Raw genomic sequence first — 25,226 nt, 5'->3', positions numbered from 1 at the left:
ATTAGAGTATATTTGGGACATAGCCATGGTTAATATAGTACATAAGAACACGTACGGATCTCCCCCTTTTATTGATAGCAACTCACCGGAACAGCTGGACGATCCAGAACTCCGTGGCCGATATATATAAATGATCTAAAGGCATCTACGCGCGACACACGTTCACAACTTTTGCGCGGCGTCAATTCTTGACCGGTATCCAAGCGTGCGAAGGCACAAAGACACGGCACTTTGGCGTGCCAAGGAAGCTTTGAACACGCCGCCAGACCCTTGCTTTCGACGAGTTGTGCCTTTTTCCTGCGACACTGCGCTTTCGTAAAATTTTCCACGTGTTCACGACGGCAAGTCTCAACAATACACAGAGTCTCAAAAAGTTCCTCGGCGAATGACGACGAACGAGTAGAAAACGTGTCTACAGCACGCTGGAAAACCGCAGCAAAAGGCTAGCAAAACGGGAAATCGTATCCCAGCGGGGTTGGGTCCGGTGGCTTCACTTGCGGGAGCGGCAAGCGCGATCCAGTATGGGCGACAAAAAATTATTAAAACGTTTCAACCTGCAAATAGTAAAAAAAAAATAGAGGGGAGACAAAACGAGAATGGGTGACGGTTACGCTTATCTTCTAAATGCATTCTATTGGCGTGGCGACGGCAAAGCAATGTTTTCGCCCATACTGGAAGTGACGATATTTCAAGATGGGAGAGTTTGGTCATTGGGAGGAGCGGGCGGAGCTAGGGCATGTACCAGAGCACGCAGAAAGAGGTAGAAAGACGGCTTGACCAGCTTGACATGCTCCCTTGTCCAGCCAGAAGCCGAAAAGAATGCCCTAGCAGTGGTAGCGAGAAACAGTTTTAAGCATAGATGTGGGGTTTTAACAAGCGCGTAAGAGTTAAATATAGTAACCCTTCATGGTTCAAAATAGGGTGCAGCACATGGTGCTTCGATAATGATCATGCAGAAAGATGTAAGAAACAAATGTTCCGCTTAAACAGAGTGTGACTGCTCGGACGGTAGATTCCCGGCCCTCGGCGCCTGGCGTACGGATTATGTCGGCCATTCCGCTAGTCGTGCTCTTCCACTATGACTTTGGATGAACGTGATTGAAACATCACGTGCACCATATTTTCAGTCACCGAGAGTTACTCCGACGCACTTATTAATTTCGTTTCTCGCGACCACCGCCAAGGTATGATTTCCGGCTTCTGGTTGGCCGCATTCGAATTCGTGAAGACGCCGAGTAAATTATTAGGGTCAGGATTTGTTTAGATTGGGTGGGCTTTGTACTGACTTTGGCGGGAGATGACACATAAAGGACGGAAGGGTAAGGGAGAAGTGGAGTTGGTAGAGTGTGAATGGTGTAAGCGATGGTGCTATTTAGAGGTGACCGACTTCAAGAGCTTAGCTGACGCGATGGAGGGTAGCTTCAATTGCCGTCTCTGTGAGAACCCTACCTTTTCCTACAACGAGCAGAGCTCGACAAAGTTAACGACCTCATTAGAAAAACCTACAAGGCGGCCCTCAGCCTTCACCCTCTACCTCCACCAATAGGAAGCGAGCAAGCAGGCCGTGTCGCGGCGGTCGCCTATTGTTCGCCGCGACCTAGCGGTAGCCGCCGCAGGAGCATCGGGGAGCAATGGCGACGAACAGCACAGCGGGCAGTGTCCCCGTCATGATTACGAAGGAATTTAAGGCAGTTACGAATTCGGAAAGTTCCTTCGGTAGCCAGTGCCGTCAGCGCAGAATCATCGGGAAGTAACAGCAACGAACACCACAGAGGACAGTGGGCGATTACGAATCCGGAAAGCTTCTTCGGTAGCCGGTGCAGAATCATCGGGGGGAAGCAATGGCGATGAGCAGCACAGCGGACAGTGTTCCCGGGGTGATTACGACGGTGTTTAAGGCGGTTACGAACCCAGAAAGCTTCTTCCGGGGTACCAATATGAAGAAGGGAAAACTCCTTCGTGAATCTGGCCGCGTGTACGACGTTAAGGAGGTCCGTTTCGACGGACAAGTGGATGTCACGGAGTGCCGTACCCCGCTAACAAAATTAAGCGCGCCCGCAAAAAAATGTAGTTGGCGTTGAGTGGACTGCGGTAATTATGTACGTTTATTTCTGAATCAGCTTGACGATAACTGGGCGATTTTTTTTTCGCGCCGTTCCGCGATTCCCACTGTAGGTTGATGGAAACATCCAAGGGTAGGCTTAGGTGGGCGACCGCATTCCGCTTCTCGATTCCGGTGAAGTATTTGCTGCATGCTTTAGAGTTTTCCGTCGGTGTCAATGCTGTTCCATCGTCGCTAGAATAGAAAAAAAAAAAGTTAATTGTATTATTCGTGAGCAGCTTAAACAAAGCGCGAACTGGAAGGTAAGAAACGCCACTAACCTGTATGGACGCACAAGTCGCACCAAGATCGCGCAGTACTCCGCCTCGTACGGCTTCGAAGGGACGATGTAGAACTACGTGCCGTGCGCGATCTTCGACGTACTGTTGTAGCCGACTACGCAGCAATTGTTGCGGCTTTCTTGGTGCGGAATAGCCATCTCAGAAATTACAGCGCTAACCCACCACAACGCACAACCAACGCAGCGACTGGCAGAAGCTCCCCGATGCAATGGACCCGTTAGCCGCTAGGGGCGCCCTGGTCGGGGCTTGAATTAGATGCGAAAGGGATACTGAATCGAAACTTGAACTATTCGCAACTCCAACGCCCTATAGGTGGCGGGGCGGTAGTTCCAAGATGGCGGAAGAGACGGGGATAGATTCTCCAGGATATCATGTGCGCCTGCTCGCTGACGCTGTTCAGCGCGCTAAAATTAATTTATTTGTCTACAAATGCGAAGCGGTTAGGGAGGGATCATAGTACAGGTGACGGAGATGCTGATGCACGTTAAGAAAACGAGCATGCTATTATTTGAAAGTTGCAGAAACCTCAAATTGCGAAACTTAGTGGTGGGCGACCGCGTTTTAGGCACCGGCCACGTTACTGCTGGTGGCAGAATATTTTCGAGGGTGATGAAGATATGTTTGCGCTTTGCCTGGCCATTAGTGCTCTAGAAAGAGAGCCGCGAACGGTGACCGTCAAGCTTCGGAAAAGCCGCGTTCACAGTATTGGTGTCTTTGCGTCACAGCCTCACAACTCGCTGCTGTCTCGGTTTTAGTGTATTGCAACACTTAATCAAACTGCTCTATGGTTATTGAAAGAAAGTTTGTTACCGCAGGCTACCGTGTGGTGTAGCATTACAACCGCAATCTCCCGCTGCGCCTTTGAAGCACAATTTTCAGTGCGCGCCAGGAGCGTTGCCGTGCTTATGAATAAAAAAAAATGTTGTAGTTCTATACACCCCTTGTCACATATACGACACTACAAAACTTCAGGTCGCCGTGCAGCCCACTTACGTGAAACTGATGGCCCCAACTTTTACGAGAGGCTTGATGATGACGCAATATAAGACATTAAACAGCTAAAGTACGAATCAAAGAGTGCCGAAAAAAAAAGAAAAAAACGTGGTTTTGCAGGAAAGCCAAAAAACAAAAAACCTATTACTTTTTTTTTACAGTCATTTACTCTTACTTAAGCTATTTTAATAAGTTGCACAATTCGGCTATCAAGCCGATCGTGAAAGTTGGTAGCGCCGGTTGAACGGCAGTGCGCTGTACGTCCAACTGAAGTTGTCGTACGCTAGGCAAAAACTGCCTATTAACATAATCGGCGTGTTTAGGGGTTTTATTTATTGCTCTATCAAAAAGAAATATTTTAATATAGCGTACATTTTTTTGCCGTGTTATTTGCGACATTGCGGTCCCTCTGGCCAAAACTGTGCGTTCTGAGCACTCGTCACGAACGGCTGGCTAACACAGACGCGCCTGAAATGCTTCGAGCATTTCTTTATTTGCTTTGTAATTACCTGAAAGCAAGTACGGGTATTCTGTCTTTTTAAAGTGCTTGGAATAAATGGTCATGTTCCTTGTAACGGCCTTGAAATGCGAACCCATTCCCGATTTGTATTGCTCGACATACCGTTGCGCGACGAGTTTTCTCCTACTTATGGCAAAGAATAGACTTTCCGTAGACCTTACTATAGAGTTTTTCATTATTACTGGGAGCGTTTTCCGTCACGTTGAGCACAGATTGAGCTGGCGGCCATGCACAAGACCAGAAATCCGCAGCGTATGCGATACACAAAAAAATCCGTAATGAAATTAGACATCCCGGTCCTTCGTGCGAGGCTGTTGCAAGGCGGAGCACAGAAATTCCTTTTTCAACGCGCTCACTTTTTTCGTTAAAACGGCTTCACGCATCAAGGCCGACAGTCCCTGCCACCGCTTCCGCGCCGCCGCCGCCGCTGCCGTCCCCGCTCCTCTGGTTCTCCGTTCGTCCGCGGGAGGGCGAGCGGCGCGCTGGAGTTGCGAATACAGGGAACACCTAGAGATAAGTCAAATGGAATCAGATAAACCTGTAATTGATAATCGCGTAGTCATATTTCAAGCGGATGGCTGTATTTTTCGTTCTAAATGCCTGGATTCCGGCGAGCGCTTCAAAATCGGCCTTCGAAGAGTGCGATGCATCTCGGGAGATCCGGCGCGGTCTTGACGTCATCATGCCTCGGAGGGCCAAGCGTACCGTAGTTATGAGTCTTGCCGCTTGGTGGCGTCAGCGTGTTAATTCCTCCTCTCCCCGCGTTTTCCTCCTTTCCATCAATGGCAATCCTTTCCGCCCCCTGTCCGCCCCACGCCCCCCGCCGCCAGGTCTGAGCGGGGCCCGCAAGGCGCGCGACTGCGCGCGCCTGTGTGCCAGGCACAACCGGGTGCCGGGCCGTTCATGTTATTAAATACGACGGACTAGATTTTTTTTTTTTCATATATAAAGAGAGTTTTGTTTTCTGACATGAAGAAACTAGCGTTTGTGCACCTTTATTGGAGTTGTAAAGTATGGGAAGACGTCTCTATCGGCAAATGAAGACAAGCTTTCTTCAATTCCGCTAAACGCAAACAAAAAAAAAAAAAGTTTTTTTGGAATATCGGCATGGACTGCGAAAATATGTTTCGTTTACCAGTTTACTGCAGCAAAAGCTGAGAGCAGGCACACGATAGAATGCACCTCTCCCTGTGTCTAAATGGAGTTTCGTGGGCAAGAACTGCGTTGCTAGCGGGAACTCGTGCCGTCGCTTTGAGCGCCCCTGCAAGGCTCGCAAAAGGAACCACGAAGGCAATTTAATTTTTTTTTTTAAAGAAGGTGTTTTCGGAAGCATTGGGGTCCTGGCATGCCACACAATTTTTTCTAGAACGTTGTGACTCTTATTTCTGTACCTGCAAATAAATTTGCGAAACCAAAACAAACATTCAGATTTCTTCCCTTTTTCGCCTCTAGAAAGAGAAGTGACGTCAGGGAGCACTGTCGGCATCGCTAGGATTTAGTGCACACTCAGTGTGGTTCCCGTTGGTCGATCGCTCTAGTGCACGGCGGTCTGTGAAGAAAACCTGGAAGAAATGGACGACAACGCCGCGCTCGCAAACGAGTTTGAGCTCCCGTTCAGCGACTTTACGCCGACTGAACGGGAGATGCTGCTAAGGGCGCAGAACTCTGGACTGGCGCTTTACGAGGGCGCCCCAGACCTACCACCAACTCCTCGGTCGCCGCCTCAGAGCGACTCCCCACCCCACTTTTACCCAGACTCCGGCTGACGTGAAGGTGCTGCTCAAACGAACAAATCCTGACACCGCTGTCCACAGCTCTACGCAAAACGACGGCGCGCAACAAAATGCTGCGCATTGCTGCATCGGTCGGCAGTTTATGCAAACTAACGTCGCCCGATCGACCGCACGTCTTTAGCCGACCTTTCGCGCAACCTAGTACTGCACACAAACGCGGCATAATGATTGGTGAGACACCAGTTCGCAAAAGCGAACGCGAGACGACGCACGAAACCAAAACCAAAAGTCCGCCACCCCCGGCGCTCGTACCTTTTTTTCTTTTTTTGGTCCATGGTTGCTCGATGCTTGTTACGCGCCCGAGGTAGCAGTGCGGGATGCGTTCAACCAGTGACAAACGGAGGGATCGCTTCAGATTATGCTTTTATACACGGTATGAAGCCTATTAATTCCAAACTAAAACTTCAAAAGATTATCCAACGTTCAAATAAAAATTTTTCGTCACATCTCACCACCGAAATCAAAACCAAGAGCGCGTCTATCGTTTCAACCAATCGCCAGACGAGGAGCCCGTTGTCGTCACGCTTCGACGGCGCACTTTAGTTCACCTTTCTGCATACCCCGGCAAACCTCACTCATGAGGGCCCTCACTCACCCTCACCCACCCTCATCTTCACAGGTGAGGTGAGGGTGAGTGAGTTTCTGAACCAGGAAAATTCATGAGGGTGAGGGTGAGTGAGGGCGGTGATGGCCGTGAGTGCGTGAGGGCCGTAAGAGCGGTGAGGGGTATGAGGGCCATGAGTGCGTGAGGGGCGTGAGGGCGGTGAGTGGCGTGAGGGCCATGAGTGCGTGAGGGGTGTGAGGGCGGTGAGTGCGTGAGGGGTGTGAGGGCCATGAGTGCGTGAGGCGTGTGAGGGCCATGTGTGCGTAAGGGCAGTGAGTGGCAGGAGAGGCGTGAGGGCCGTGAGGGCGGTGAGTGCATGAGGGGTGGGGGGGCCATGAGTGCGTAAGGGCGGTGAGTGCGTGAGGCCCCCTTCAGACGGAGCATCTTTCTCAGCAATTTTGGTGTTGATGGCGGGTTGTTCTCTAGCTTTCCCTGGATCAACACGAATTGCTGAGATCGGGTCCGGCTCGAATAAAACAAGCAACTCGGAGCAATTCGAAGACGTTTGAAGCGGCTGCGTCTAATCAGGGGCGCAAAATTTTCACGTGATACCTCGTGCCGGAGATGATGACACCGAAAGACTTGGTTCTGGTTTGAAATCGATCGTTTTTGGAAATAAACTGTTTCAGAAAGGTGCATTAGTATTCTTAAAGATAGTGCAAGAAAAATAAAATTTTATGATGACGATGGCAAATTTCAGCAATTGGTTGCTGCGTGTGATCGCGGGTGGCCCGTATTGCTGGTGTTGCGACGTCAAGTTTCTGGGCGAAATTGCCCCATCTGAAGCTGGCCTGAGTGGCGTGAGGGCCACGAGTGCGTGAGGGGCGTGAGGGGTGTGAGGACCGCGAGGGCGGTGAGTGCGTGAGAGGCGTGAGGGCGGTGAGTGGTGTGAGGGCCATGAGTGCGTGAGGGCGGTGAGTGCGAGAGGGGCGTGAGGGCGGTGAGTGGCGTGAGGGCGGTGAGTGGCATGAGGGCTATGAGTGCGTGAGGGCCGTGAGGGCGCTGAGGGCCGTGAGGGCGGTGAGGGCGGTGAGTGGCGTGAGGGCGGTGAGTGGCGTGAGGGCTATGAGTGCGTGAGGACCGTGAGGGCGGTGAGTGGCGTGAGGGCCATGAGTGCGTGAGGGCCGTGAGGGCTGTGAGGGCGGTGAGTGGCGTGAGGGCCATGAGTGCCTGAGGGCGGTGAGGGGCGTGAGGGCCGTGAGGGCGGTGAGTGCGTGGGGGCCGTGAGGTTCAGTGAGGGTGAGTGAAGGGCTGAAGGTAAGTGTAACTGTGAGGGTGAGTGAAGGGCTGAAGGTGAGTGTGACTGTGAGGATGAGGGTGAGTGAGGGGCTGAAGGTGAGTGCAGCTATGAGGGTGAGGGTGAGTGAGGGGCTTAGGTGAGTGTGGCTGTGAGGGTGAGGGTGAGTGAGGGCTACCTAAAATGCCGACCTCTGATTTTCTGCCGCCGCCTCGGTGGGGTCTCGGGCATCGTTCCCGGCGCTGTTATTACCGCGCCTGTTTGCTCGATTGGTGCGGCACCCAAACTTCTGTTAGGGCTAGAACTTGGTCAACAGTATCCGAGACGTGCCTGACATCCATTTCAATCGTCGAATAAAACTTCGAAACTGCCTTCATGGTCCCTTTAAAGTACGCTCTACTAAAACGTTTTAGTATCTTGAACGAAGTGCATTTGAAGAATCGGCCTCGCTGGAGTTAGGCAAATAAATGACACCACTATTCGTGTAAAACAGGACTTTTCGGTAATTTTTAGCATCACCGATCGTTTTGTCAGTCCAGCAGCTTGGTTTACTTCATACACATTTTATAAGCGTCAAATACTACCTGCAACTGTGCACATGCGCGCGGAGGAAAATGCGACGTCTGCTGTTTACGCGCTTCGTGCATAAAACTACACGTCAAATAATCAAATACACTCGCTTGTATCCCCTCCGTTAAACTGAAAAATAGCGTGTGCTCGGTTGCCTTGCCAGCACGCTTCTCATTTAGCACATATATTAGTGTTTTGACGCTCTCAAGCGCAAGGTACACCCTCGAGTTCACACTCAAAGCGCATAAGCTTTGCCGCACACCTGCGGGCGTACGTTACTGCGTGAGTTACAAAACAAAGACAGGAAGATCCTTCAGCAAAGCCTTTTAAATGCAAGAGCAATTTTTTTTTACTGTCAATAATTGATGTTTTAATAATCACAAAAACCAAAACATATACAGAGATGAAGACAAGAAAATATTTATTGCTACAAGGCAAATTATTTCACATTCGAAAGAGGTCGGTCTGAAAAAATGGAAGGATCTGTATATGGCTTGAGCTTCTTGAGGCCAGTCTTTGCCAATATCACTGGCACAAACTGATCGTTCGTTAAGTGCCCCACCCCTGCCCGTTTCGATCTGGATGAGCATCGTACCGGCGTGCGGTCGTGTATCACTACTGCGTGACGCACGTTAAAAACCCCAGGCTAGCGGTTTGTACCGCACTGGCTAAATTTCTCATCTACAGCTGGGAGACTCGTCGCCCCTGTGAGGCAGACCAAGTTCTAGGCTGTATAAACACACACACAACCCAATTTTTTGATCCTGAAAAATAAATGCAGCATCGCATATATTTAGTTGACATTTGGGAAGCGCCGATCGCGGAAATATGTTGCACAAACAAAATCGCGAGGTGCTCGATCGTTGGTGACTCTCACTGACGCCAGATGCACGCACTACAGTCCTTTTTTTTTTCCTTTTTTTTGAGTGGCGCCCTAGTCTCTCACGCAACGTTCTCAACTCGGCCGACTGAATGCAAGCGAGCTAAGAGTGAGCGAGTCAGTTTCTATGATCAAATACGCGCGAAAAGACGTGTCTAAGTCCTTCGTGCCGGTAATATAGTTCCGTGTTTGTCTCGTCTCATGATCGTACTACGCGATCTTCATCGGCGAGACCGAAAGAGACTGGTAATACGATTCAGAGTTTGACAATGACTTTCCTCGCAAAGTCTCCCTCGGAGGCACTCGAAACTTTTCCGACCGATTCGGTGGAGCCGCTGTCTTCGCCGTTGAAGATTTTCCTTTCCCGTCGGGACGACAAAAAACGTTCTTTCCTTTCGCAATGCTGTTTGTGCAATCTGCAGTGCAGCATGATGGCATCGCGTTGCCGCCGAGGTTGTGGTAAAATATAGAAAAACCTTCGGCCGGGCCGCGAACAGCGGAGCCGCCGCTACGCCTGGCCCAGTGATGGCGTCGGTTTCGAGCAGACGACCGAATCGCGCGGGATCATGGCAAGACAACGGTCACGTGTCGCACCAGATCCAATGGACCTTTTCCGAGAAGCGTTCTGCGCACGCGCGAGCGCCCGATGCCAAGCGGCGGAAGTCGGAACGAAAAATCGAGAAAATTCGGAAGGAGGCTGTATATCAGCGAGTAGAACACGTAACTGCAGCATATATATATAATTGTGTTACACAAAAAAAGAACGTCAACGGAAAGGAAAACACGACGTTTGGGTGGACGCCACGGATGCCCCTCTTTCAATTCGCGTTGGGCAGGCGCCGCTGCTCAGAGTGCGAAGAAACTGGTAGCTTAGCTCCCGTTATCGATTGGTAGCGCAGGTAGGTCACTTCCTCCATTTTTAGTTCGTGCAGCCACCGCCTGGTGCCGTCGGTATGTGGAAAAGGTCCATTGAAGTGAGGGGAAAGAAAACTTTTCAGAGAGAAAGGGCATCGGCGAGGAGAAATTTCTCTTTCCCATTTCAGACAATGGTTTACAATCTCACATAGTCGAAGTACCCGAGGGCTGGCGGAGTGGCTTCGAGTGAATGGTCGCCGACCAACGCGACGAGAGCGGTGGGTAGATAATAATAATAATAATAATAATCTTTATTTGCAAGAGCAATGTAACCCCGGGTGGCTTGCGAGGCGATGACAGAAAGGCGAGAGCCCGTACACTAGAGTGCCTGTCAGCCAACCACCCGGGGCATGAAATAACAAAACAAACAACAATAACAGAGAATGAATAAAAACAAAATGAAACCGAACAATGATCATGGCGTAGAATCAGTTTAGGTGCTTTGACATTAATAAGGACGAAGATGCCGCCACGCCGCTACATCACCAGGTCATGATGGCCGAGAAGCGATTCTGCCTAAAGTCGTGTTTGTACGACCCGTCTGTCTTGTCTTCGTCGTCCGCAACAGGTAACCGAGCTTATTCACAAAACGATCTTACAGCAAAACCTAAGAAAAGTTCCGTATTCACGAAGCGCAAGTTTTTCGCACGCTACGATGAGATCCTACGACCACGCCTACGACAGCTACAAAGCTTTACGCAATTTTTATGATCAAATTGACATCGCCGCGGCAACATCGCTCGCTTACGTCGTCGCGACGACCTACGTGCATTTCTCTGTGCGCGTCCCAACGAGAGAAAAGAAGAAAAGAAAAGTAATTGAAACTGAACTCCGCGGCGGACACGAACGCTAGAACCACGGATACCTGAAAAAGCTACAACGACAAGGACCCACCGACCAAGCGACCACCAAAGACGCTAGGCTTAGCAAAACACTTCGACGATCCGGGGCAAGACCATCTGCACACGATCGGCTGGCTTGATGAATGGAATACGCCCACGCGACCTCTGTGGAACCTCCTCGTATGAATAGTTTGAACCCTGACCTCTAATTTGGGGTAAGAAGGCCAGTCTTTCCCCTCGTCGTATCTAGCTTGTTTTCAGATGCAGCGGTGACGAACGATCTCGTCGAGAAGGGACACTGGGACACTCTCCTCGATTCAATCTCCTTTTTTTGTGTGCGTTATAGAGCTCAAATAAACGCCATATGGATTGCCTTAGCAACTTGGGTACGTATATAATTTTTTTTCTAGATGTCCATTTTATTTCGACATGATACGCCAACACATGTCGAGTTAGAGCAGTTTTTGGGAGCGACTCAATGCCGGTCCAATATTTCTCTGCCGAGCGTCTCGTCAGCATCGAGTTGCGATTGTCTAGAAACCCAGCGGTTCATAAAATCGGTTGTCAAAGACCGTTCCCTAAGCGGTTACCAAGAACCAACACCTCCTAGAAGACAAGACCATAGCGCTCTGAGAGGTTACGTCACAATGGCGGAGGAAGGAAGTCCGTGGCGCAACTACGTGAGAAAAACGCTATCGACGTGAAAAAAGTGTTCCTTGACAAGCGGCGCGGTGGTGTTCGTTCATGCGCGTTTATCCGACATTAATATACGTTTTAAAGGCAGAGTCTTGTACAATTTATTATATATATAATATAAACGTAATAGACAACGCGCTACCAAGGTTGAGAGTACCAAATTTATATTTATGAGTATCTCCGTAACCGCGGGACTACGTGCAGTTCCGCAGCACCCCACACTTTTCGAAAGGACCGGCTGCGATGCTACCGATGCCACATGGCTCCGATTCTGGTAAATTTACGTTGTGTGTGAGCTGCTGACTGTCTGAAAAGGAACGCTGAGACATCTCAGAAGGGAAGGAAACCGAAAAGAAATCCAGTCATTGTCGCAGGGAGCGCACACCAGCAAGAGATGGGTCGAGTCGCCGCTGCTCTCGTGTGTGGTACTTTTGAGACTTGTTTCCCGTCGTATTTCTGTCATCACCGTAGTCTCGGGTAGTTTTTTTGTGTTCGCTTGATACTACGGCATTTACGTGGATTCGTGAAACAAGCCCTGCTACGGTTTGAGTGACATGTGTGACAACTAGCCAACGAAGACTCTGGTCGATTAATCGATAGACCTCTCTCGACAGAGAGAGGCTTCTTGGGGTTCGTGTTCAAATGTGTTCGTCACGGATATTGTAAGACGTATGGATACGATCGACAGGTGAGAAACAACTTATTTACGGGCTTTCTTGGTCATGTAGGGCGCAAATAAAATGCTGCAATCGTTTTTTTTTTTTTAATCGCATGATAGATTGCAATTTTGTTCTTCGTCGTTATTCGTATGCAGTTGCGTCGACATTTGTAAATATGCGCGGTAATCTAGTTTTTACTGGAAGGTAAATAACAAGTTTGTGTGATTATTGAAAGTGCGTTGTTTGTGGTTCTGTGTTTATTTATACTAAGGTTATTGTACCGCCTTTACCTCGTTTATACTAGAATCTTAACTATTAAGGTAATAGTATTATTATATACAAAATAAGTTATAGGAGAGGTAAATTAGTAGACTAAGTAGTACGTTTAGTACCCCTGCCACACGGAAAAGTTAATTTATTTTCATTCAGTTATATATGATTTAATCAGCTCGCGGTCTTGAGTGATTATACGAGCGCCGCAAGCGGATTTGTCGACCCCATAATGTCATTCGATCGAAATTACATTAATTTTGCCATGTGGCCGGGGTATGATGCAAGAATTCAGTGACTGCACGCGATAACGTCGCTTACATGATCGTGAGAAACGCTTGTCTTGCCTTGTCCGCGTTGACTACGTCCACCTGATTTTTTAACTGTTCTGTTTTGCTGTTTCCAAATCACTGCGTGTCTTACCATTTTGTCAAAGTATTTCTGTAAAAAATATGCATTCCTACATCAGTAATTGCATGAGTCAATGTTTTCGACTTAAAACAATCACATTTTTCTATAGACGTCTTACGCATACCTCGTGCCATTTCGTACCGATTATTTAGCGGTGTAATATTTTGCTCGTGTAATAAAATGTTTTCTAGACCCGTTGCTATGTTTTGCTTTAATTTTAGCTAATATGACACGCGTATGTGACTAAAAACGCGTTACGACGGTCGATCCAAGCGCGTTGCCTTCGCTTCGAAGCGCGCCCCGATGGCTTTCCTTTGCGACGTCACGAGAAGAGCGCTACGGCCTTGTCTTCTAGGAGGTGTTGCCAAGAACACAATGCCAGTGCGGTTCTGCTCCCAGTGCGAACAGGTATTTACGTGGATCTTGCTGCCACTCTTTTGCTTGAAAGCTTATCTTCCTGGACGTTGGCTCTCTCCCGCATCCCCGAAAAGCGCCGCAGGGATTTGTTTACACGCGCGCCGCTTTGCGGAGCCGTACGGGCCGTCTCCTTTCAGCAACGATGGTAGTTGTGTTGACTTGTTAGCGATCGAGTTCGTTATCAGTTGCGGTCGACGAAGGCGGCTATCTTGTGATCAGGAAAGGTGGGCATTTGGGCCCGTTTAAACAGACATTTCGTAGCGTGAATATTACATCGCCGGTACACAATCTCCAAACCACCCCAAAGAAGTGTTGCCGGAAAGATCACCCGATAGTAAAACGAACGGTGGCCAACTCTGCTGTTGCTTTCTTCACCAAAGCGCCTCGGTGCTACGTTCAGGAATAAGTAATCTCTATGACTGACCGTACTTCCGGTTGTGGCGCTGCTCTTACGGACATGTTGTCGTCACGACATTCCATCGAAGCTTCACAGACATCCACGAGGTGGTTTTTGGTTATCGTTTTATTCAGTTTAAAATTCGTTTTCTTGCGATATCCTACTGAATATTGCTGTTGGTGAAGTCGTATTTTAACCCTCTTTATGTTCAAGCAAAGAGATGGGCTCTAGAATTTGGTTTCCGTACCCCTTGAAAGGAGCTGTGCAACGATTTCAAAACGTTGAAAGAATCTGCATCTTCTACTTTTGACACTGTTTATCTTGTCACGAAAGACAGAAAACACATCTCCTTCCTTCGAAATGTTGCGATTCTGCCGCGTAATCGCGAGGCAAAAGTTAGAATATTCTCCGACCTGCAGCCGCGAGCGCCGGCCATGAGAACCACGCGGCATGACGTCAATGGGGTACTTGTAAAAATATAGGAAGTAGTGCAGATGCCTGCTCCATAAAAGGTAACTTTTCTATCAATCTTGTCGTTCCAACATAAATATAAATGCGTCAAAACCTGGTATCATCGACAAAACGTTTATTATACGGAGTTTTAGTGGCGCCATCTATCCGAGGTCAACAAAACCGTCAGCTCTATTTGCTACCGCGAACAGCCGCCAGAAGCCGGAGGGGGATGGGGCCGAGCCGGACGGGGATGGCCGGAACCCCGCGCGTCCTCGACTCACATCACAGCGCACGTTACTCGGAAGATGGAGAAGGATTTGAGAGGTGCCGAAAACCTCAATCTTTGTCCATTTTTAAAGGGATACTACAACGACATTTCGGCGCTCATTTTTTGGTCTATACGTGTTCAAAGGAGCAGTATCACATCGAACATACCAATATCTTGTTAAAAAAGTCTCGAAAAGGAATTTAAAAACGAATTTAACGATTAGCAAAGAGCACCTGGTGGATGTCGCTAACGCCTCGCTTGTAATGCCCGTCTAGGAACCTTGACAGCTAGTGACGGTGAGTGTCTCGCCTCCAGCCACGACGAGAGAAGAGGGGAAGGAGGAACTCCCCTCTTCCCGAGAATGCCTTTTGTGTGTCGCAGAAGTCGCTATTGTCCCCCTACAAGATTATAGAAAATTAACGCGTCACTCAAAATTCGTACAAAAGCAGCCGCTTCGGTGGCTGGAACGACTAGGCCATCCTCTCGACGTCAGCCTCGCTGTAGCTTTGCTCGCCCCGAGACGACCTACGTCACGATTGCGTTGGATGTCACGTGGTCTCCACTGGGCCTTCTCCGAGCGCTTGCCAGAGTGGGCCGTTTATAACGAAAAATACAGCCACCAGGCTCAAAATACAAACGTGTGATTGTCATTTCCGGATATAGGAAGCGAGCAAGCCGGCCGTGTCGCGGCGGTCGCCTATTGTTCGCCGCGACCTAACGGTAGCCGCCGCAGGAGCATCGGGGAGGAATGGCGACTGTACCATATGCTAGCGGGAGCAACACTGCGTGCACGCGAAGATACAAAAGGAGCGCGCGCTCAAAAATAAAGAAGTTGTTCTTGTTGCTGGTACTGATCGTGAAAACACTACCTTTACATGGTGTCAGAAGTCCAAAGGTAAAAGCTCACGGCATCATGGCAGATCTCCGACCTCCGGAACCGCTGCAACTTGGCAACAACGCGGCGGAGTCGTGGCAAAGGTTCAAGCAGCGCATTGAGCTTTACCTCCTAGCAACGGAACCCACGAAGCCTCGCAGTAAGCAACAGAAGGCCGCCATATTTCTACAGGGTGTCACAAATGAAAATTTACACGGTCTTTTTTACCGCAAAAATAAACTAGGCATCGCCGAACGCTCATTCTCCGCCCAAAGGTAGAGCTAGAGGTCACTACCAGATGCCAAAGTTTCAGCCCGATCCGATAACTTAATCAAAAGTTATAAGTGATTTTCTGAAAATTTCAATAGGAAAATGGAGCCCAATTTTGCCCGTTTTCGGTTTCTGGTGCCATAGAGCTCCATGTGTTTGAAAATTCCGTCGGCCGCCATTTTCCCATTGAAAGTTTCAGAAAATCACTTATAACTTTTGATTAAGTTATCGGATCGGGCTGAAACTTTGGCATCTGGTTGTGACCTCTAGCTCTACCTTTGGGCGCAGAATGAGCGTTCGTCGATGCCTAGTTTATTTTTGCGATAAAAAAGGAGCGTGTAAATTTTCTTTTGTGACACCCTGTACATATCGCGGGCCAGGAAGCTATATGTTTAACACACTGAATTTGACAGCAGAGGAGAAAGCCGACTATGACGTACTAGTCAAGACTTTTGAAGACTACTGCCTGCCCAAATGTAACGAAACGTACGAGCGCTACTTGTTTCGCACGTGTCGGCAAGCTCAAGGAGAGCCATTTGAACAATTTTTTAGAGACCTGCAGCAGAAAGCAAGGACGTGCAACTTTGCAGGCCTGAAAAAATCTCTCCTCCGAGATCAGATTGTTTACGGGATTTCGAGCGCGGTGTTGCGAGAAAAGCTGCTTCGAAAAAAAAAAGAACCTCACCCTCGAAGAAGCATATTGAATGGGTTAAAACAGCGCAAAAAAGACGAAGGACCAGTAAAAGGAAACACACAGACACAGCGCTGACTTACAACTGAAATATTTACTGCTGCGCCATGTGTTCTCCCGATCCACCCCATCATGACATCTTCTACATCAATGCCATCGCCGCGGCTACGTGCAAGGCAAGACACTTCGGATACGCTGTGAGACAAGGCATCCTCCCGCCTGAAGTGGCTGCTCTTTTCGGTTTGATGGGGCCATCGTCTGGACATGCCAAGCGCATGTGTAAGATTCTACGATCCGAGGCCTGGCGACAGGTCAGGCTGCTTCAGGATGGCCTAAGGGTTTGGTGCTATCGGACTTCGAATGAAGAACGTGCTGCGGAGAGGAAGCTTCGACGCTGCGGAAGGGAGTCTGCGATGGCGACGGAATTTTTATGGGAGCGTCTGCGTGCTTCGCTGCCAAGGAAATCCAGGCATCATCAGGAGGGGAGTGGGGGAGGCAGCATTGTGTTCCTGGGTGGTGCCTCTGCTCCTGATAAGATCGTGAACATTTTGGAGAAGGGTCCCAGGTTTGCTACCGAGCCGTTGGTCCGGCCTCCGGAGATGCTGGGCCTGGTGCGACAAGTGTCTCAAAAAACGAACCAGGAGAGCAGGGAACGTTGCGTGTTGGAGTGTGCGGAAGGGCTTTTAAAAGGGGTTGGGAGAAAGGTGAGAAGGATGAATCTTGGGGCTGTTGTATCGTTTTTCAATGACTCGCGCTTAAAGTTGCTGGTATCTGATAAAGAAGGGGGTTTTGTCGTGGCGCCTCAGGGGTTGTTCTTGGAGAAGGCTGGGGAGGCGATGTTGAAGAATTTTAGACCAGTGTTGGGGGTTGATTTGAAAAAGGTTAAGGCGCGTGCTGTGCAGTTATGTAGTAACATGGGGCTGGATTCGCTGAGAAAGTCTGTGTCAGCAGCTAAAGGTCTTAGTCTGGAGGCGTTCTTCACGGTAAAGACCCACAAAGAGTTGATGCCTTTAAGAGCCATTGTCACTCAAAAAAGTTCTTGGCAGGTGCATGTGTCAAGCATTCTGCAGCGCCACTTGTCGTCACTTATGCTGGATGACCCTTTTGTTGTTCGCAATTCGGAAGCCTTGGTTAATTATCTACGGGAAGATAATCCTGGCTCGTGTCAGCTGGTTTCGTTTGATGTGGAAGATTTGTTTTATGCAATTCCCCATTCTGAGCTCATGCAGGCCGTGGAGGAGTGCATTGATACGTTTGGGGCTGTGGCCTTCTCGAGTTCCTGTGGGATTGCGAGTGACTCTTTCCTTGAACTACTGAATTTTTACCTCGCGTCCACCTTTGTTACATTTGAAGGCAACACGTTTTTGCAAAAGAGCGGCATATGCATTGGGTCGAATGTTGCGCCCGTACTCAGTGACATTTATTTGGCTAAGTGTGAAAGGGCAATTGCTGAGCGGCTGGACGATAGGGTGGTCAAAGTGTTGAGGTATGTTGATGACTACCTGATTGTGCTGAAAAGCAACGATAACACAGACATTGAAAGTGTGATTGCCTCGATATTACATGTATTTACGGATTGTTCTCCGGGACTAAACTTTAAGGCTGAGACCACTTCTGAGGGTGCCCTACAATTTTTGGATCTCAATCTTCGATGTGAGCCCTCGCATTTGTGTTGGGCCTATGAGCCTAGGTCTAAAAAGGGGCTCTTAGTATATGAATCCGCACACTCTAAGACAGTGAAAAGAGCCATTGCACTGTTTAAGTCATGTCACCATAGGTGTGGTGACAGTTTTTTGTTGCAAGTCACGAGGTTGTCAAATGCTGGTTTCCCTTTGGGAGTTGTCATGGGCGTCGTGGAATCCTTGATTAAGGTGTTTAGAGGCCCTGCTAGTACTGAGGCAAGACAAAAACCAACGGTAAGACCTGTGGTCTTGCCGTATATGCACAAGGTGTCCCATGGTGTCAAAAAGGTTGCCAGTAGGTACAACGTGCCAGTTGTGTGTTCGGCTCCAGCTAAGTTGGGGCGGCTGTGTGCAGCCGTGAATCGAGGTGGCCGCGTGGGTACGCAATGTCAAGTTAAGCACCGCAACACGTTTATCGCCTGCGCGTGTGCGGTGGTGTACCTTATTCCGTTGTCCTGTGGAAAAGTGTACATTGGGCAGACGCGGAGATGTGTTAACGACCGGGCAAGGGAACATTCTCTGTCCTTACGCTCCTCCCCGTCTGGCAACCTAGCGGTCCACGGTGACAGGTGTGCATGCTCTCTAATGTTTAATGAAATTAAGATTTTAGCCCGACATAAAACTAAGTATTCTGGGGAGATTGATGAAGCTTTTTTTATTGCCAACCATGACGCAGGCATGTGCATAAGCGTTCCGTCACTTTCCCTGGTTAGTGATGAGATGAATTTTATCAGAAAGGCGGGTAAATATATGAAGCAATGTGTCGGCTTGATTGGAGGATGACGTGTTATCGGGTGGATTGCTTGTATGTTTGTCTCGTTTCAAGTTTACTTGCTGAATGGCACAGAAGTAAAAATTTCAGTTGTAAGTCAGCGCTGTGTCTGTCTGTTGCATTTTACGGGTGCGTCTTTTTGCGCTGTTTTAACCCATTCAATATGACGTCTAACCCCTAGTTAGCTCAGTTGGTAGACTGCTCCACTGGAAATGGAGAGGTTCCGGGTTCAATACCCGGACCAGGCGGAATTTTTTCGTCGCGCACCAGCCACCTAGCTGTGTTTGGAGATTTGTGTTTGTTCTTTGTCCCTCTTGTTCCTCTTCTTTATGGATTATTTTCGTCATTCTGGTCCAGCCCGCTTGCACCTTTGCATTTAATTGCATTATAATCATAACCTTAAAATGCAAGCCTTTCACCCCTGTTGGTGTTAGACCGGTGACAGCTGATAAAACCCGTTTGCTCTACTGACGTCTAATCCCTAATTAGCTCAGTTGGAAGACCGCTCCACTGGAAATGGAGAGGTCCATGGTTCGATACCCGGACCAGGCTTTTTTTTTCCGTCGCGCGTCAATCACGTAGCTGTGTTTGGAAATTTGTGCTTGTCCCTCTTGTTCCCCTTCTCCAGAAATTATTTTCGTCATTCTGGTCCAGCCCGCTTGCACCTTTGCATTTAATTGCATTATAATCATAACCTTAAAATGCAAGCCTTTCACCCTTGTTGGTGTTAGACCGGTGACAGCTGATAAAGCCCGTTTGCTCTACTGACGTCTAACCCCTAATTAGCTCAGTTGGAAGAACGCTCCACTGGAAATGGAGAGGTCCATGGTTCGATACCCGGACCAGGCTGATTTTTTCCGTCGCGCATCAATCACGTAGCTGTGTTTGGAGATTTGTGCTTGTCCCTCTTGTTCCCCTTCTCCAGAAATTATTTTCGTAATTCTCGCCTAGCCCGCTTGCACCTTTGCATTTAATTGCATTATAATCATAACCTTAAAATGCAAGCCTTTCACCCTTGTTGGTGTTAGACCGGTGACAGCTGATAAAACCCGTTTGCTCTACTGACGTCTAACCCCTAATTAGCTCAGTTGGAAGAACGCTCCACTGGAAATGGAGAGGTCCATGGTTCGATACCCGGACCAGGCTGATTTTTTCCGTCGCGCGTCAATCACGTAGCTGTGTTTGGAGATTTGTGCTTGTCCCTCTTGTTCCCCTTCTCCAGAAATTATTTTCGTAATTCTCGCCTAGCCCGCTTGCACCTTTGCATTTAATTGCATTATAATCATAACCTTAAAATGCAAGCCTTTCACCCTTGTTGGTGTTAGACCGGTGACAGCTGATAAAACCCGTTTGCTCTACTGACGTCTAACCCCTAATTAGCTCAGTTGGAAGAACGCTCCACTGGAAATGGAGAGGTCCATGGTTCGATACCCGGACCAGGCTGAATTTTTCCGTCGCGCGTCAATCACGTAGCTGTGTTTGGAGATTTGTGCTTGTCCCTCTTGTTCCCCTTCTCCAGAAATTATTTTCGTAATTCTCGCCTAGCCCGCTTGCACCTTTGCATTTAATTGCATTATAATCATAACCTTAAAATGCAAGCCTTTCACCCTTGTTGGTGTTAGACCGGTGGCAGCTGATAAAACCCGTTTGCTCTACTGACATCTAACCCCTAATTAGCTCAGTTGGAAGAACGCTCCACTGGAAATGGAGAGGTCCATGGTTCGATACCCGGACCAGGCTGATTTTTTCCGTCGCGCGTCAATCACGTAGCTGTGTTTGGAGATTTGTGCTTGTCCCTCTTGTTCCCCTTCTCCAGAAATTATTTTCGTAATTCTCGCCTAGCCCGCTAGCACCTTTGCATTTAATTGCATTATAATCATAACCTTAAAATGCAAGCCTTTCACCCTTGTTGGTGTTAGACCGGTGACAGCTGATAAAACCCGTTTGCTCTACTGACGTCTAACCCCTAATTAGCTCAGTTGGAAGAACGCTCCACTGGAAATGGAGAGGTCCATGGTTCGATACCCGGACCAGGCTGATTTTTTCCGTCGCGCGTCAATCACGTAGCTGTGTTTGGAGATTTGTGCTTGTCCCTCTTGTTCCCCTTCTCCAGAAATTATTTTCGTAATTCTCGCCTAGCCCGCTTGCACCTTTGCATTTAATTGCATTATAATCATAACCTTAAAATGCAAGCCTTTCACCCTTGTTGGTGTTAGACCGGTGACAGCTGATAAAACCCGTTTGCTCTACTGACGTCTAACCCCTAATTAGCTCAGTTGGAAGAACGCTCCACTGGAAATGGAGAGGTCCATGTTTCGATACCCGGACCAGGCTGATTTTTTCCGTCGCGCGTCAATCACGTAGCTGTGTTTGGAGATTTGTGCTTGTCCCTCTTGTTCCCCTTCTCCAGAAATTATTTTCGTAATTCTCGCCTAGCCCGCTTGAACCTTTGCATTTAATTGCATTATAATCATAACCTTAAAATGCAAGCCTTTCACCCTTGTTGGTGTTAGACCGGTGACAGCTGATCAAACCCGTTTGCTCTACTGACGTCTAACCCCTAATTAGCTCAGTTGGAAGAACGCTCCACTGGAAGTGGAGAGGTCCATGGTTCGATACCCGGACAAGGCTGATTTTTTCCGTCGCGCGTCAATCACGTAGCTGTGTTTGGAGATTTGTGCTTGTCCCTCTTGTTCCCCTTCTCCAGAAATTATTTTCGTAATTCTCGCCTAGCCCGCTAGCACCTTTGCATTTAATTGCATTATAATCATAACCTTAAAATGCAAGCCTTTCACCCTTGTTGGTGTTAGACCGGTGACAGCTGATAAAACCCGTTTGCTCTACTGACGTCTAACCCCTAATTAGCTCAGTTGGAAGAACGCTCCACTGGAAGTGGAGAGGTCCATGGTTCGATACCCGGACCAGGCTGATTTTTTCCGTCGCGCGTCAATCACGTAGCTGTGTTTGGAGATTTGTGCTTGTCCCTCTTGTTCCCCTTCTCCAGAAATTATTTTCGTAATTCTCGCCTAGCCCGCTAGCACCTTTGCATTTAATTGCATTATAATCATAACCTTAAAATGCAAGCCTTTCACCCTTGTTGGTGTTAGACCGGTGACAGCTGATAAAACCCGTTTGCTCTACTGACGTCTAACCCCTAATTAGCTCAGTTGGAAGAACGCTCCACTGGAAATGGAGAGGTCCATGGTTCGATACCCGGACCAGGCTGATTTTTTCCGTCGCGCGTCAATCACGTAGCTGTGTTTGGAGATTTGTGCTTGTCCCTCTTGTTCCCCTTCTCCAGAAATTATTTTCGTAATTCTCGCCTAGCCCGCTTGCACCTTTGCATTTAATTGCATTATAATCATAACCTTAAAATGCAAGCCTTTCACCCTTGTTGGTGTTAGACCGGTGACAGCTGATAAAACCCGTTTGCTCTACTGACGTCTAACCCCTAATTAGCTCAGTTGGAAGAACGCTCCACTGGAAATGGAGAGGTCCATGGTTCGATACCCGGACCAGGCTGATTTTTTCCGTCGCGCGTCAATCACGTAGCTGTGTTTGGAGATTTGTGCTTGTCCCTCTTGTTCCCCTTCTCCAGAAATTATTTACGTAATTCTCGCCTAGCCCGCTTGCACCTTTGCATTTAATTGCATTATAATCATAACCTTAAAATGCAAGCCTTTCACCCTTGTTGGTGTTAGACCGGTGACAGCTGATCAAACCCGTTTGCTCTACTGACGTCTAACCCCTAATTAGCTCAGTTGGAAGAACGCTCCACTGGAAGTGGAGAGGTCCATGGTTCGATACCCGGACAAGGCTGATTTTTTCCGTCGCGCGTCAATCACGTAGCTGTGTTTGGAGATTTGTGCTTGTCCCTCTTGTTCCCCTTCTCCAGAAATTATTTTCGTAATTCTCGCCTAGCCCGCTTGCACCTTTGCATTTAATTGCATTATAATCATAACCTTAAAATGCAAGCCTTTCACCCTTGTTGGTGTTAGACCGGTGACAGCTGATAAAACCCGTTTGCTCTACTGACGTCTAACCCCTAATTAGCTCAGTTGGAAGAACGCTCCACTGGAAATGGAGAGGTCCATGGTTCGATACCCGGACCAGGCTGATTTTTTCCGTCGCGCGTCAATCACGTAGCTGTGTTTGGAGATTTGTGCTTGTCCCTCTTGTTCCCCTTTTCCAGAAATTATTTTCGTAATTCTCGCCTAGCCCGCTTGCACCTTTGCATTTAATTGCATTATAATCATAACCTTAAAATGCAAGCCTTTCACCCTTGTTGGTGTTAGACCGGTGACAGCTGATAAAACCTGTTTGCTCTACTGACGTCTAACCCCTAATTAGCTCAGTTGGAAGACCGCTCCACTGGAAATGGAGAGGTCCATGGTTCGATACCCGGACCAGGCTGATTTTTTCCGTCGCGCGTCAATCACGTAGCTGTGTTTGGAGATTTGTGCTTGTCCCTCTTGTTCCCCTTTTCCAGAAATTATTTTCGTAATTCTCGCCTAGTCCGCTTGCACCTTTGCATTTAATTGCATTATAATCATAACCTTAAAATGCAAGCCTTTCACCCTTGTTGGTGTTAGACCGGTGACAGCTGATAAAACCCGTTTGCTCTACTGACGTCTAACCCCTAATTAGCTCAGTTGGAAGACCGCTCCACTGGAAATGGAGAGGTCCATGGTTCGATACCCGGACCAGGCTTTTTTTTTCCGTCGCGCGTCAATCACGTAGCTGTGTTTGGAGATTTGTGCTTGTCCCTCTTGTTCCCCTTTTCCAGAAATTATTTTCGTAATTCTCGCCTAGCCCGCTTGCACCTTTGCATTTAATTGCATTATAATCATAACCTTAAAATGCAAGCCTTTCACCCTTGTTGGTGTTAGACCGGTGACAGCTGATAAAACCTGTTTGCTCTACTGACGTCTAACCCCTAATTAGCTCAGTTGGAAGAACGCTCCACTGGAAATGGAGAGGTCCATGGTTCGATACCCGGACCAGGCTGATTTTTTCCGTCGCGCGTCAATCACGTAGCTGTGTTTGGAGATTTGTGCTTGTCCCTCTTGTTCCCCTTTTCCAGAAATTATTTTCGTAATTCTCGCCTAGCCCGCTTGCACCTTTGCATTTAATTGCATTATAATCATAACCTTAAAATGCAAGCCTTTCACCCTTGTTGGTGTTAGACCGGTGACAGCTGATAAAACCTGTTTGCTCTACTGACGTCTAACCCCTAATTAGCTCAGTTGGAAGACCGCTCCACTGGAAATGGAGAGGTCCATGGTTCGATACCCGGACCAGGCTGATTTTTTCCGTCGCGCGTCAATCACGTAGCTGTGTTTGGAGATTTGTGCTTGTCCCTCTTGTTCCCCTTTTCCAGAAATTATTTTCGTAATTCTCGCCTAGCCCGCTTGCACCTTTGCATTTAATTGCATTATAATCATAACCTTAAAATGCAAGCCTTTCACCCTTGTTGGTGTTAGACCGGTGACAGCTGATAAAACCTGTTTGCTCTACTGACGTCTAACCCCTAATTAGCTCAGTTGGAAGAACGCTCCACTGGAAATGGAGAGGTCCATGGTTCGATACCCGGACCAGGCTGATTTTTTCCGTCGCGCGTCAATCACGTAGCTGTGTTTGGAGATTTGTGCTTGTCCCTCTTGTTCCCCTTCTCCAGAAATTATTTTCGTCATTCTCGCCTAGCCCGCTTGCACCTTTGCATTTAATTGCATTATAATCATAACCTTAAAATGCAAGCCTTTCACCCTTGTTGGTGTTAGACCGGTGACAGCTGATAAAACCCGTTTGCTCTACTGACGTCTAACCCCTAATTAGCTCAGTTGGAAGACCGCTCCACTGGAAATGGAGAGGTCCATGGTTCGATACCCGGACCAGGCTTTTTTTTTCCGTCGCGCGTCAATCACGTAGCTGTGTTTGGAGATTTGTGCTTGTCCCTCTTGTTCCCCTTCTCCAGAAATTATTTTCGTAATTCTCGCCTAGCCCGCTTGCACCTTTGCATTTAATTGCATTATAATCATAACCTTAAAATGCAAGCCTTTCACCCTTGTTGGTGTTAGACCGGTGACAGCTGATAAAACCCGTTTGCTCTACTGACGTCTAACCCCTAATTAGCTCAGTTGGAAGAACGCTCCACTGGAAATGGAGAGGTCCATAGTTCGATACCCGGACCAGGCTGATTTTTTCCGTCGCGCGTAAATCACGTAGCTGTGTTTGGAGATTTGTGCTTGTCCCTCTTGTTCCCCTTCTCCAGAAATTATTTTCGTAATTCTCGCCTAGCCCGCTTGCACCTTTGCATTTAATTGCATTATAATCATAACCTTAAAATGCAAGCCTTTCACCCTTGTTGGTGTTAGACCGGTGACAGCTGATAAAACCTGTTTGCTCTACTGACGTCTAACCCCTAATTAGCTCAGTTGGAAGACCGCTCCACTGGAAATGGAGAGGTCCATGGTTCGATACCCGGACCAGGCTTTTTTTTTCCGTCGCGCGTCAATCACGTAGCTGTGTTTGGAGATTTGTGCTTGTCCCTCTTGTTCCCCTTTTCCAGAAATTATTTTCGTAATTCTCGCCTAGCCCGCTTGCACCTTT

At 48.2% G+C, this 25,226-nt stretch overlaps 1 protein-coding gene across 1 annotated transcript; it reads left to right on the top strand.

Moving 5' to 3' along the window:
* Nucleotides 1-16,270: 16,270 nt before the first annotated feature.
* On the top strand, nucleotides 16,271-18,178 carry LOC121838408 (the record flags this gene model as incomplete). The annotated part of the gene is made up of 1 exon (XM_042294655.1): nucleotides 16,271-18,178. A coding segment is annotated over exon 1 (1,908 nt), but the record flags the coding sequence as incomplete, so codon positions are not given.
* Between the last annotated feature and the right edge of the window lie 7,048 nt (nucleotides 18,179-25,226).

The sequence above is a fragment of the Ixodes scapularis genome, unplaced genomic scaffold (genome assembly GCF_016920785.2).
Source record: "Ixodes scapularis isolate PalLabHiFi unplaced genomic scaffold, ASM1692078v2 PGA_scaffold0__279_contigs__length_252992795, whole genome shotgun sequence".
Taxonomy (NCBI): domain Eukaryota; kingdom Metazoa; phylum Arthropoda; class Arachnida; order Ixodida; family Ixodidae; genus Ixodes; species Ixodes scapularis.
The sequence above is the reverse complement of the archived record's forward strand: the minus strand, read 5'-3'. Positions and strand labels throughout refer to the sequence as shown.